Source organism: Cucumis melo, chromosome 12 (assembly GCF_025177605.1).
Source record: "Cucumis melo cultivar AY chromosome 12, USDA_Cmelo_AY_1.0, whole genome shotgun sequence".
Taxonomy (NCBI): domain Eukaryota; kingdom Viridiplantae; phylum Streptophyta; class Magnoliopsida; order Cucurbitales; family Cucurbitaceae; genus Cucumis; species Cucumis melo.
Genome location: NC_066868.1, coordinates 3,345,009 through 3,358,836, shown reverse-complemented (window position 1 = coordinate 3,358,836; position 13,828 = coordinate 3,345,009). Strand labels below are relative to the sequence as shown.

The 13,828-nt window shown below is 31.5% G+C and overlaps 1 protein-coding gene across 1 annotated transcript; it reads right to left on the bottom strand.

The window, feature by feature from the left end:
• Nucleotides 1-740: 740 nt before the first annotated feature.
• On the bottom strand, nucleotides 741-3,523 carry LOC127144395 (putative CCR4-associated factor 1 homolog 4). Its single transcript, XM_051080303.1, is given in 4 exon segments — nucleotides 741-964; nucleotides 1,043-1,097; nucleotides 1,099-1,394; nucleotides 3,499-3,523. Coding segments are annotated over 4 exon segments (600 nt in total).
• Between the last annotated feature and the right edge of the window lie 10,305 nt (nucleotides 3,524-13,828).

The following is a 13,828-nucleotide window of genomic DNA, read 5'->3' as shown; positions in this document are numbered from 1 at the left end:
GCTATTACAGGGTTATTCGCTTTTAAATTTACTACTTTTGCAATTTAGAAAATGTAGTGACATAAACCCTATTATCATAAATTTTTTTGCTATTTTGCAAACGTCCCTTAAATTTTTTCTTATACATAGTTCAGTTGTTTGTGATTCCATTTTTTTTTACTTGGATGTTGAAGTAAGGCCTTATTCATTCTTTAGTTTCAAAATTGGAAGTGACTTACCTATTAGAAACCCTTTATAGAACTTTTTAGTTGTTTGAGTGTTACTTAGTTATTTTTAATTTGTTTGGAAAGTGAGGGTGCAACTTAGACATTTTTCGAGAACCTCTTTTACATGAAATTACATGTTTTAATAGCTTTATAATTGATCTCATTTTTTTATTTTCAATGACTTAGTCATTTATTAAGATAAATAGATTTATTATGATTGTCATTCACATTGGAAGTCTAGTAATTAACCAATCAAATTAAGTGAACACCTTTTCATACTAAACTTTCTTTAATAAGTTTCATTAATTGATAAAAAAAAAACAAAACAAAATATACAAAATCAACCAAAACTTTCTAATTTTCAATACACTAAACCCAAATTGTAGGGAATAATATAATTAGGTGTATAACAAAAATATGGAAAGTTGTGATGATAAATCCTCATTTTCATGGATTCAAGTGTTTCTGAAAAACCATACAGAAAACTGAAAAACCATACAGAAAACTATTACAAAATTCAGAAGTCAAGCTGAATCATTTCACCATCTCAAAATGTGCAGATGTTGTAAGTAAGCTATCTGATCCAGCATTATGTTTCATTCCAAATTTTTTTTTATTCAATAATTTTCCTAATCTTTCAAGTCCAAGTCTTCCATCTTCTAGTCCTTCACAGAATCTAGCCATATGATTCAAATCCCTTACAATTCCAACTTTGTTAACCACCACCGTTGCGAATTCTTCCATTGATTTTGGTAACACTGTGATTAACCTCATCGCTTTGATGAGATACCATATGTCGTAAAGGCCATGGAAGGTAACCCATCAAAAGATGTCACATTTTTTGATGATAGGTGAGAATTTTTTAGTGAATGAAGCAATGGATATTCCATCTTTCTTTCAATTTTTTAAAATTCAACCCATTCTTTTCTAAAAACATAATGGTAGAAGGAGAATAAGCATCAGCATGGAAGTCAAAATCAGAGTACCATGAACTGCCGATTCGACCTAAATCATCCAAAGTTGTGACACCAAGTTGAATGAGTTTCGTTTGGTTTACATTGAAACGAAACTCTTTGTAAATCTCTTTATCAATGAAATCCCATGGAGATTGTGTAATAAAGCCAGGGAATTCAATATCAATGGTAAGAATTGTGTGGAATCGAAGACATTCGTCGAATTGTGTTATTTCTGAATCAAAGTTCGAAGCTCAAACTTTCCAAATCAAAGGCTTTTTTCTTCTTGATCGAGTTTGATTTCTTCCACCCATTTGTTAATGTTGTTCGTAAATATAAATAGCTCGCTTGTTTGATTTTAATTTTTGGAAGTTTTTGTTTTTAGAAAGATATGAGAGTTTTAGATGTGAAGTGTTCAATTTATAGAAAGTAATTGGAAAATCCTCATAACTATAGGATTCCTTGTGTTCTAAGGTATCGGCCACTTTGAATTTCCATGTGTCAAAGAAACGGAAAATACCTTGTGTTATAAGGTATCGGCCAGGTTTGGTTTTGTTGGAATTTGTGTCCTAAAACTCGTACTTTGTTATTTGATTCAATATAATTTATTACTGAATGCTATAATCATAAAACTAATAAATTCAGGTCCCGAGGCTATTTACTAGTTTGTCATATATACTCGAACTTTATGTAGAGACATAAACATGGATTAAGTTCAAGTTAATAGCCCAAATGGTCTATAGTGTATGAATAAGGTTGGACGCCTTATTTTGGATAAACACTTTAGATGCGGCACACTCCGTAGTAAGTACAAACGATGTAATCCTGAATCATTCATGTAGAGACATGGGAGTGGGGGCGTCCTATGTAAATGGTTTGTATAAGACTGGAACCACGAAGTAGTCATTTTTAGTTGTAACACCGTAAACTATAAACTGACTATTTCATTTATGATGACCTAGGTAACTTGATCTTAATCTTGAGCTAACTATGAACTTTTGTTCATTCGGTAGTATCCTTAGATATGCATAGGTGAGGGCAGCTCAACATCGCTGGCCCAATAAGTCTCCCATTTCAGGGGTAAAACCGAGTGGACATAGGGTGCAAGAAGGAATTCACTCCTACACACTTCTGGGATAGTAGATAGGTTGTTCCCTTAAGGACTGAATCTAAGTCTTGAATAAGGGGTCACACCTTCTCATTGGCCCGAGAAGGATTCAAGTTTATAGGTTGGACCTTAAACCAATTGTTCGATAGTGGATCGGTGGGTCTTAAGGAACAAGATGTAGTCTCGGGGGTAAAACAGTATTTTGACCCAGTCGAGATTACGAACAACCTGTGAAGGATCGACCTACTCATCATGGTTATATTAGGTGGACAGAAATATATCTATAGTGAGGGGAGTGTAACTAAGAGTCTTTAGTGGAATGACTCTTTAGTTAACGAATGTTGATTAACTTTGGTCTAAAAGAGTTTAGCCAGTTAATCTCGAATCGTTGGAGCCCATAATCTATAGGTCCATTAGGTTTCCCTACTAGCTCATATGGATTCAACTAAGAACAACTATGTTGAAGTAATTCGAATTGTTCGAATTAAGAAAAGAGAGAGAAACCGACAAATATATTAGATATAAGTCGGTAGATATAAACTTTAAGCTTTGTGTTTAAATATGATTTAAATAAATATGAATATAGATTCATATTTAAAAGCTTGAAAAGTTTAGAAACGGTCAAAGTTGTAAAAGTCAACATGTTGCCTTTTAACTTTGAACTTTGACCGGATTTGTATTCAAATATGATTTGAATTTTAGAAAAATGAATACGGATTTATACTCGGGAGATTAGAATTAGTCAAAACGGGAAAATTAGTAAAAAGTCAAAAAGTTGACTTTCGACTAAGAAAAGTCAAAGTTTGACTTTGACTTAAGTTGGTCAAATGACCAAAATGCCCCTTTGACTAATTACTTTATTAATTAACGGTTAATGGGAAATGTGGTAGATTATTATGAATTTGAAGCCACTAATTTCATTAGAGATTAATGAATTGATTAGGTGTTGATAAGATATGAAATAATTTACATGCAATTTGCATGTAAATTTCATATAAAACTTCTCATTACCGAATGAGAAAAAAAATGAGGTTTTCTCTGAAAAACACCTAAACAATTAACTTTCCATCTCTCTTTAAAATTCTCTTTGCATAACCGAGTCCTACAACTCTGTTTTTGGTCCTGAACATAGTAGGTCAGCTTGGTGGTTGTTCTTGTTCGTGATATTCAGGCAAAGAAGCGTTGGATTAAAGAAGAAGTTCAAAACTACAAAGATAAGAACACCGTTTACCTTTTGGCTTTTCGTTTAAGTCCATCGCATAGTAGATGCATGTTAACTTCTAAATCATTTAGATGCATTAGAGTAAAGCATGATCCTTTAAATTCCGCTACTGCATGTCTCTAGTGCTTTGTTGTTTTTTCCATCAAGTTTATTGCTTCTTCTTCGATTCTTCGCCCACCAACTAATATTCGATAGCGAACTTTTTGGTTTTAATTATTGAGTTGATGGACACACTGAATTAAGCTATCTCGATCCCACCTTTTATTTTTTCTTTCCAAAGCCTTCCATATCTCTAAAATCAGACTACCGTCAATATTGTTGAACATCAAACTTGTCATGGCTTATTGTTGTGAGCGTGATAAATAACTTGTATGTAGATATAGAGTGAGAAATACAAATGTAGTTAAAGGAAGAAATAAATGATAGAGAAACTAAATGGTCTAGAAATAAATGATGAGGAAACTAAATTGTCTAAAATTATTCTACATCACCAAAATAATGAAATCCTTCTACTTCCTTTTTAACATAAAATTTCAACATTTTTCAAAAAAAATAAACCTTACAACTTCTCCATCACAAAAAAATAATGACACATTGAAATATTTAATATTGGAATTAATTTCTTTCTCCTCGATTTAAAAATCATTCATTCTCTTAAAAAAAACCTTTTAAATTCTCTACATGATCACAAGAAATAAACCAAAGTTTTCTTAAAAAAAACCCTTGAAACTTCTCCACATCACAAGAAAACTAAACCTACTAATTATTTAAAAATCGGGAATTAATTGAAATACGCAAAGATATAAAAACCACATGATCAATATTTAATACTCAATTATTTAAATATAACAATCACAATTAATTGAATACAAACTTACAATAAAACCAAAAGGAAAATTGGAAAACAATACTAAATGCAAGGGCATAAGTGAGGAAAAAAAAGTTTCTCCACTTCTAGGCTTTTATATATAGTATAGATATAGATAACTATATATAGTTGGTTTTCAATTTTAGACTTTACTTTATAAACTTACGCTTCATGACAATTGGTTTCTCTCCCAAAGTTGGCCCATTGTCTAGTATATATATTGAAAAAGTAAAATAGATTATTTTACTCTCAAGTTGTTACTTCATGTGAAGGCTAGAGTGACTCAAGGAACAGGGAGTAAAAAGAACACTGTAACTTTAATAACCCAACTCGTTAGCTAGCTCGGTGAAATCCACCTACTTCTGAAGATTTTTTACAACTCAGATAAAGAGATTTTATCAAGATTCAAATTAGTATTATATTGTGAACACACTTCAATAATCTAGAAGACATTCTCCCTAGATTGGTACTCTTTTAGTAACTTTATTTAAATAATCAGGCTTCCCCTAAATTTAAGTTTGAATCTTTGATGATTTTTAGGCTCCCCCGAACTCGTATTCAATGTCTTCTTTAAATCTCTTGTCTTTATATAACTTCAAGCTCCCCTAAATTAAATAATTGAAGCTTAGATATCAAGCTCCCCATGATTTGAAGCTTTCAATTATTAAAATCTTCTTTAATCTCTTATTTTCAATATATCACACTCCATGACTTAGATAATTGAAGCAAATAAATTAAGATTATCAGGCTCCTTTTGATTTTTATAATTGAACATATTCAATTATTAAGGTCTTCTTTCACTCTTTTATCTTCATATATATAACTGAAGCTGATCTTGGAAAAAATCAAATATTCTTCGTGAAAATACTTGTTTACGAATGTAAAGACTTTACCTTCGTAAAGATTCTTCTACGGGTTTTTGCTTGAATGCCATCTTGATCAAATACCTCAAGAAAGAATGAATTTTACTTTTTATAGATAGATAACAGACAACTTGAAACCAGAATAAGAAAAATTAACTTTAAAGGTTGTTTGGCTCTCACACTATGAAGGAGTAGAGTGAGCCATTTTAGCTCACTTCATATTTGATTTCTAAAAACTATCTTTTCTAAAAATTCTTCACGTGAGAGAAAATACAAATTTGCTAATGAAATAATAGAATCATCTTTCTTGAAAATATCTTCTTGCGAGACAAAATACCATCAAATGAGAGAACAACAAAACGAGGAAGTTGAGAGATATTTTTTTTATATATAAAATAATTAAAAAGAAACTAAATATAAATTTCATAAAAAAAAAAATATTAACATATATAACTTAGGGTCAAGCCTGGTTTTAGAAGTTGAAGGAGGATTCGACAAAATATATGGATTCCTCAATTCATCACCAAGGATGCCTTAAACAAGATGAAGAACGTTCTCTATTTAAATTACTGCTTACCAGATAGCCTTTAGAAACGATTAAAAATCTTTTGTTCCAATTCAGAAGGTTGCGCACCAACGTTTACCGTCTGTGCCACTCTACTCAGTTTCTTTTTGGTCGCTGCACTATTCTCTGGAGTTTCAGAGTTATCGATCTGACCTTTGAGTACAAATTCCAAAAAGTGCCCTGCGACAATTTTGTTTTTCCAGTGAAGCTGTGTCAAGATTCAGTTTGGCAGCTGATCTGCAGTTCATGTGAGTGTGAGAATGATGGTAGCGCGAATGCGGATGTAAGACGAAGGAGGTGAGACAGACAACCCACTAAGGAATAGTCCATTATTGTCCTTGAATGAATATTTTCAAAGGATAAATTATAAATATATATTTTATTGGTTTAAAATTTGGTTATACCTAATATTTGATTTCTATAATTTATCATTAAAAATTTTCAAATAATTTATTTATAGTACCCATGCAGATTAATTATTTTATTATCTCTAATAATCTTGAGATTTGATTTAACAAAGATTACCATTTTAAATACATATGTATTTTTAAAAATCTTCTCATATTTAATAATTTGGAGATTTTGAATTTATATTAAAATGAATCAAATTTAAATTTTAAAATCTCTATATAAAAACTAAATTATGGTTAGAAATTTTTTAGGTATGTTTCTTTTCTTTCTTCTTTCCATTTTTACATCTCATTATATCTTTTTCTTTATTTGGTTTCTTTTATTTTTTTTCTTTGATTTTGTCAATGACATATAAAGTTAAGGTAATTTTAATTTTAAGTATTTTAGAGTAATTTTAATTATGTTGAATTTATTTTAGGTGTTATTTGAGTTAATTCAATATTTTATTGGTTTAAAATCGTTGGATTTTGTGGAGATTAAGACTAACTAAATATTTTAGTTTGGAGATTTAAAATTTTTTGTGGTGAAAGATTTGATTTAAGAATATTATTGGTTGATTTAAATTGGTGAGATTATAAATAATTATATATAGGGAAACTTGTTACAAAACTGTAAACTATTCGTATAACAAAGGCCATAAAGTTACCATTTTTAAATATTTTAGGTTTGTTGTTCCATCTTTTTTTCTTCTTCGCGATTCGCCTTTCTTTTGTTATTTCGTCTTCCCTGCGATTTCGTTTTTCTTCTTTTTTTCTTTTTCTTTTTTTTTTTTTTGCGATTTCTTTCCATCATCTTTCTTATTTTTCAATTCTTTATTTATGTCGTTTAATCTTTCCATCGTTTTTCTTCTTTTCCTCTTCGTTTTCTTTCGCTTTGATTTCTTTTCATCGTTTTTCTATTTTTCCTCTTCTTTTTTTCGCTGCAATTTCTTTCCATCGTCTTTCTACTTTTCTTTTTTTTCATTTGGTAACCAAATCTAAACAACTGTGATAAGATTGTGTATAACAAAATAGCAAAACATAAAAGATCGTGTATAAAGAATCTTGAAAAAAAGAGATTGAAGTAGCCAAAAAAAATAAAGTTGAAAAAAAATCATTCGTGTAAAAAAAAGTAAACGATCGTGTAAATAAATCTAAATGATCATGTACCAAAATAATTTAAAAAATAGTGTACCAAATTTTTAAAAAAATCATTTAGATTTGGATCCCCAAATCTAAACGATCGTGTAACAAAATTAAACGATAGAATTGAAAAGATAAATTGTAGCCATATCTAAACGATCGCATATAAATTGTAGCATATTTAAAGGATCGTGTTGTAGCCATATCTAAATGATCACGTATAAATTATAACCATATCTAAACGATCGCCTTGTAGCCATATCTAAACGATCGCCTTGTAGTCATATCTAAATGATCGCGTATAAATTATAACCATATCTAAATGATCGTGTATATATTGAACCATATCTAAACGATCGCGTTATTGACGATGCGGTTGACGGGGCATTTTTGGTATTTTACACGGTGGGCCTCTGGGCTTTTTCCGTTTTTGGAATTGTTCTATAGAGTGTAAATATTTTGCCGTTTTTTTATATTTTTGAAAAGACTCCTTATATATATATATATATATATATATATATATATATAGTTAATTAAGTTTCGAGGGTTAAGGATAAATATATTATAAAGATAATATAATTATTTAAGGAAATATTTATTATTTTGGGAAGATAAAAGTGGATGTGACTGAGGAGAGGGAAATATTTGATTTTTATTTTGGAGAAAAAATAAAAAAAAAAAAAGAAAAAAGGAATGATTTGATTGGTTATTAAATAAAGAGAGAAGGATTTTTGGCTACTTTTTAAAAAAATAAGGAAAAAGAGAAAAGGAAAAAATAATAATAATTTTATTATTATTAGTTTCCTTAAATAGACCTTGAAAAACGCGTTTACTATTTATCTATTTCTTCTTCCTTACAAAACTCTAACCCTAGTCGCCACCCTTGCTCCGCCACTGTCCGTCATGCGTCACCTATCTTTGTTTGTTTCTGTCATACATAAATCTCCGTCTCCATCGTCTCCGTCAGGTTTGCTCCACCATCGATCGAGCCATTGAAGCGCCGACCGAGCCAAGTGCATCAACAGAGCCGATTCTTTCAAGCCGCATGCGAGCCACCCTTCTTCGTTTGAGCCGTGTGTGTAAGCCGAGTCATGTCCTTCGCGAGCCGCATGCAAGTCGCATCCTAGCCGAGTTCCAGAATTGAGCCGACCTTCTACTTCTTCAGCCGAGCCGCGTGCACCGTTCCCTCTTTCTAGCTAAGTCGCCAAGCCACCAAGTTTATTTTAGCCTTTTTCCACCTATTTTGGAATATTTTTGGTAAGTTTTTAATGGGTTTTGGGTAATACCCATGAGAGGTAAATTTTAGACACTAAATAAATAGATTTTGGATTTAAGTTGAATTTTGGAATATTTTTCTTAAAGGATTTTTAGTTGAATTTTGGAAGTAGTTACCTAAGAAATTCTACAACTCAACCTTATTTGTTGGTAAGTTGGAAACCCTAATTAAATTTTGGTAGATATTGGTTAACAAAATTATTAAATTAATTTTGCCTGTATTTAGGACTTGATTGTTTAAGAAAGCTTGTTTATTGATGTTAGAAATATTTTTGGTTAATTAAGCTAATCTCGAGGTAAGATATTCTTCTACTAGACCCTCGTACTGAAGTTAAGAGTTTGCATGTGATTTTTCTATTATGCATTGATGTAAATGCATAATGTATTGATGATGTATGTTGATGGCTGATAGTATGATTGAGTTATGTTGATGATGATGACTAAGTTATGTTATAATGTTGATGCATGAAATATTAATCTCATGATTAAGAACATTGTGATTAATATTCATGCGATGTTTATGATGTTATGATGTGCTACATGCTATAGATAGGGTGTGTTGTTAACTTTATCTATTAGAGTCGTACCCCATATGGGTGTTCCTCGGGATCACCACCTGTTTATGACAGTGTGGTCCGACGAGATCACCAATCTCATGAGATGTTATGTATATGAGTGGTCCGATGGGGTTACTTACAGCCTGATTGTCCTAAGTGTTCCTTCGGGTTACTGAAGACCAGTTTGTCTTAGGTATTTTTTCGAATTCACCGAAAACCAGTTTTGTCCTAGGCATTCATTTGGGTTCACCGAAGACCAAAGATGTTCCTATAGGATCATTAAATTGCGTGTGTTCGGGAACAAGCCCATTTAGAGGTACCTCTTTACAGAGCTCTAATGGGAAGTTAACAGACACCTAGCGGGACTAGTAGTAGGTCCCTTACTAAGTATATGTTTATACTCACTCTTTCTGTGTCTGATTTTTCAGGCAGAAGTAGAGGAAAGCTAGCGAATACCAAGAAGTGACCGTGACTTTCTATAGGGAAACTTTTTGCTTCTGTTTTTACCTTGCAGTTATGATTTCAGTATTTTTGTATTCTTTGATTATTTCTCTTTTAAAATTAGATAGGGCCCGAGCTAGGAGTTTATTTTCTTTAGATTTATTTCTACATACATTTATTTATTTAATGAGCATTTGAAGTTTTCAGTTAAAATTAGTGCTATTTTCCATTTTGGTTAAGAGAGTTTTTATTTTCTTTTAGTAGTAATGACCTCATCTTAGGGTAAGGAGTTGGATAATTATATTTTCTCTAGTTTTTTTTTTATAATTATGGCACATGTTTTAGGTACTTTTATTTTAATATTTTCTTATTATAAATGCAAATTTTTAAACTCATAAAAAGAAAATCTTTTTTTTTTTTTTTTTTTGGATAAAACATCCTTTCATAGATGTTATAAAATTTTCACTCATTAAGTACTCGAACTTACTTTCGTTATGTTTTATATTTATATGTGAGTTTTATTTTAACTTATATATCTAAATTATGAAACATGTGCAAAGCACACAGTTCTTACTAGCAATATAAAATGAGTGGTCTCAAGTCATATATATATAATCTTTGTTGCTTTTTGTGATATCAAAAATGAATATGTTTAAAAAATACTTAGTGATAGTTTGTTTTTTTTACAAGAATGCATAAATCTATATTTGAGGAGTTATTAAATCTTCTATTAAGATAAATCAAGTTTTTTTTTTGTGTATAATTAATCTTTTTCAGTTATGAAAAATTTTAGTTTATGTAACAAACCAGCACTAAAGAATTCTTGTTTTGATGATGTATTTGATTGAGAAATTAAGTTTAAATATATTTCCTTTTCACTGCAAGAAGAAGGGGTATGTCGATGCAGAAATACATTGGTAGAAGTTGGAAATGCGTCGGATGAGGCTATGCCGACACAGAATCTGACGTCGACAAGGACGTTGTGAGAAATACATTGTGAAATGCAATCGCAACGTGCAAACGGGACGGCGTCAAAAAAGGGTTACTGTCGACGTATTCTAAGCCGACATGGTCAACACGTCGGCAAGGATGAACTACCGACACTTGTTAATGACGTTGCAAATACCTAACTGCCGATACGCCATGTACGTCGACATCGTCTAATACACAACGTCGAGACTAGCTTCTAATTTAATTTTTTATTAATTAACGTAAAATTAATAAAAAAATTATTAAAATTCTAAATTGAATTATAATTAATGTAAAATTGAAAATAAATTATTAGAATACCAAATCGAATTTATTATTAATTGAAATATTAAAAAAGCACACGTTCGTAGGTAAGTCAAGTAATTCAAATATAAATTACATGAATAATACAAAGTAAAAATGAAAACTTAAACATAGTTTTAATCACCGACGCCAGCTTTTGCACATTGCCTCAACATCACTGTAGCTAGTATGATCATAGGGACATAGACAGAATGTGCAAAGAGAAAAATTGAACATTATTACGAGTTGCGTCGGGAGAAACATGAAGTTGCTTCAAACAGAAACAGCCCTTGCTTTGGTGGTTCCAGAAAATTGATTGGGAAGAGAGGAGCAGAAAATGACAAGATCGAGAACCGAACATGTAAGTCATAGAAAGTTTTCCACTTGCATATTTACATAATATGCAAGTGAGGATTTTCTATAGCTTACCTGTTCGGTTCTCGATCTTGTCATTTTCTGCTTCTTTCTTCCGAATCAATTTTCTAAACCACAAGAGTTGGGGTTCTTTTTGTTTCAAGTAAGCTTGTATTTCTTCTAATGCAACTCGTAAATAATGTCCAACTACCCTCTTTACACATGCTACCCATGTCTCTATGATCATACTGTTCAACTTCCTTTCCTCTATCTGAGTTCCTCCATTGCATATAGTTCTGAAATACACAAGTTTGATATCAAAAATACATACAATATACATTCAAAAGCATCAGTATACATACAACAGAACAACCATAAAATTTTAATATACATACAACACAATAGAACAACCATCAAGAGTAAGGGTATTGGAATGAGCATGTCATATATATTTTAACTCTTTTAAAATCAAACTATAACTGCTTGAACTAGTTTTTCCAAGGAAAGAAATGATATGTTTCAACCAGAATTCAATTCAAATTTTCCAATGATAGTTTAAACAAGTGCAAGAAGACCACAATTGATGAACTCATAAATAAAAAAAATGCTATAATGTATCCAGAATCAATTACAGATTTAGCAGGCGATGCTAGTTGTAATGTATAAGGCGATGTAATGTATGAAGAAGACCTCTTATTCATAAATACATTCATCTATCATATTTCCAATTACATTTCTCTATCATATAGAAATCAAATAAGTACAGCAGAAGCAGAACATAATATAAGATTTAGCAGGCGATGCTAGTACAGAGATTTAGCACACCTTATGCCTTGATTACTCCATGGCACGAGTATTTCTTTGGAAACCTCTTCCCCGAACACCATTGACTTTGATGCAACCAAATCAAAACAAATCAAAAGAAAGTCAATGCAAATGGTTTAATATCTTTACAGTAACAACTAAGTTTCAAAAAATTACAATTTATAACAAGAAATAGTTTATAACTTACCAAAAATAGAAAAACGGCAGCAAGGGAGACGGCAGCGGTGCGACAGACGTCTTCTCCTCTTTTCCTTCTTCTCCTCTCTTTAAATCTCATCAAAATTTTAGTTCTGTCTTTTAGAGAACTAAAACGAAATATATAGGAAAACTCCTGATACACTTAGTGATTCGTCGGAAATAGTTAGAAACAGTCTCGACAAATCACTAATTGTGTCGAAAGTATGTACATCATTCTTGACGCCATGCATGGAGCGTCAGGGATCTTGCTCTGACACATAATTAATGTTCGAATTTATCCTGACGTTCGTGCAAGTCGTCAGAAACAATATTACCTATTTTTTTTATACCGGTGGAGAACCATCGGGAATAGGTGTACGCTCATTCCTGGTGCCACATGCATGGTGTTGGGGCTCTTGCTCTGACACATAATTAATGTTCGAGTTTATCCCAATGCCCCATGCAAGATGCTACATTCATGGCATCGGAATCTTGCTCTGACACATAATATTCGAGTTTATCCCGATGCCTCATGCAAGCCGGTGAAAACCATCGGGACTGGCTTCTTTGTTCCCGACATTCTTCATAACATGTCGAAAAAAGATAAAATTAAAATAATGTTTTCATCGTGTCTCGATGTTGAAACATGTCGAGAATACCTTTTATCCCGATGTTCCTTCTTCCGACATTATTTTGTACATCAAGAACCCCAGATTTCTTGTAGTGTTTGTTACAAAAATGGAATATGGTCTCATTCCCTTTATTTGTTATTTACGTAATTATTGGGAAGAAATTAGTTTTGGAATAGTTAGGTTAGGATATTCCAAAGGTCCTTAAATTATGGTTGGTTTGGATCTTGCAAATATCTTGCTCAACTGTATTTAAGGAAAGTAGAATGCGTAGTAAAGGGATGTGCTTGATCGAAAAAGAATCGAAGAAAATCCTGATTGAAGGTAATCTCTTTCAATATGCTTATGAAAATCTAAAAGTGAGATAACTGCATATTGGAAGTAAGAGATTAATTTACGGGCTGAAGAATATCTGAAGTAGTCCGTGAACATTGATTCAAGAGGAGTATTCCTTCTTATGTTATGATTTTATTGTTTTATGATGTAATGTATCAGTTCAAGGTTAGCATAGGAAAATGTGTTGAGTGCTAAAACCTAAGCCATAACATTGTAATCATTAAGTTCTACAAGAGTAATATAATCTCTTATCATGGATCTAAAGCCCCCCAGATGTAGATGTTGTACCATCGAACTGAGTTACCAAAGTTAACTATGTTAATCGAACTGAGTTATCAAAGTTAACTATGTTACTCCTACTTGTTTATCATGTTTTTGTAGTTAGATCGAATACTATTAACCCTAAGATCAACAATATTTACGTGTGTGATTTAACATTCATTTTCTCACAAGCAAATGCTCTCATTTCAATATTTCATTACAACTATTGACTTAATTGAAAATATCTAATTTCTAATAGACACAAAAGTCAAAGAAATGTGATTGCTTGCGTGTGAGAAAGACAATCTACCATTCGACATACTTTTGATTATATGCATTAAATATTTGTGTTATAAAGTACAAAACTTTATTTCAAAATCAAAT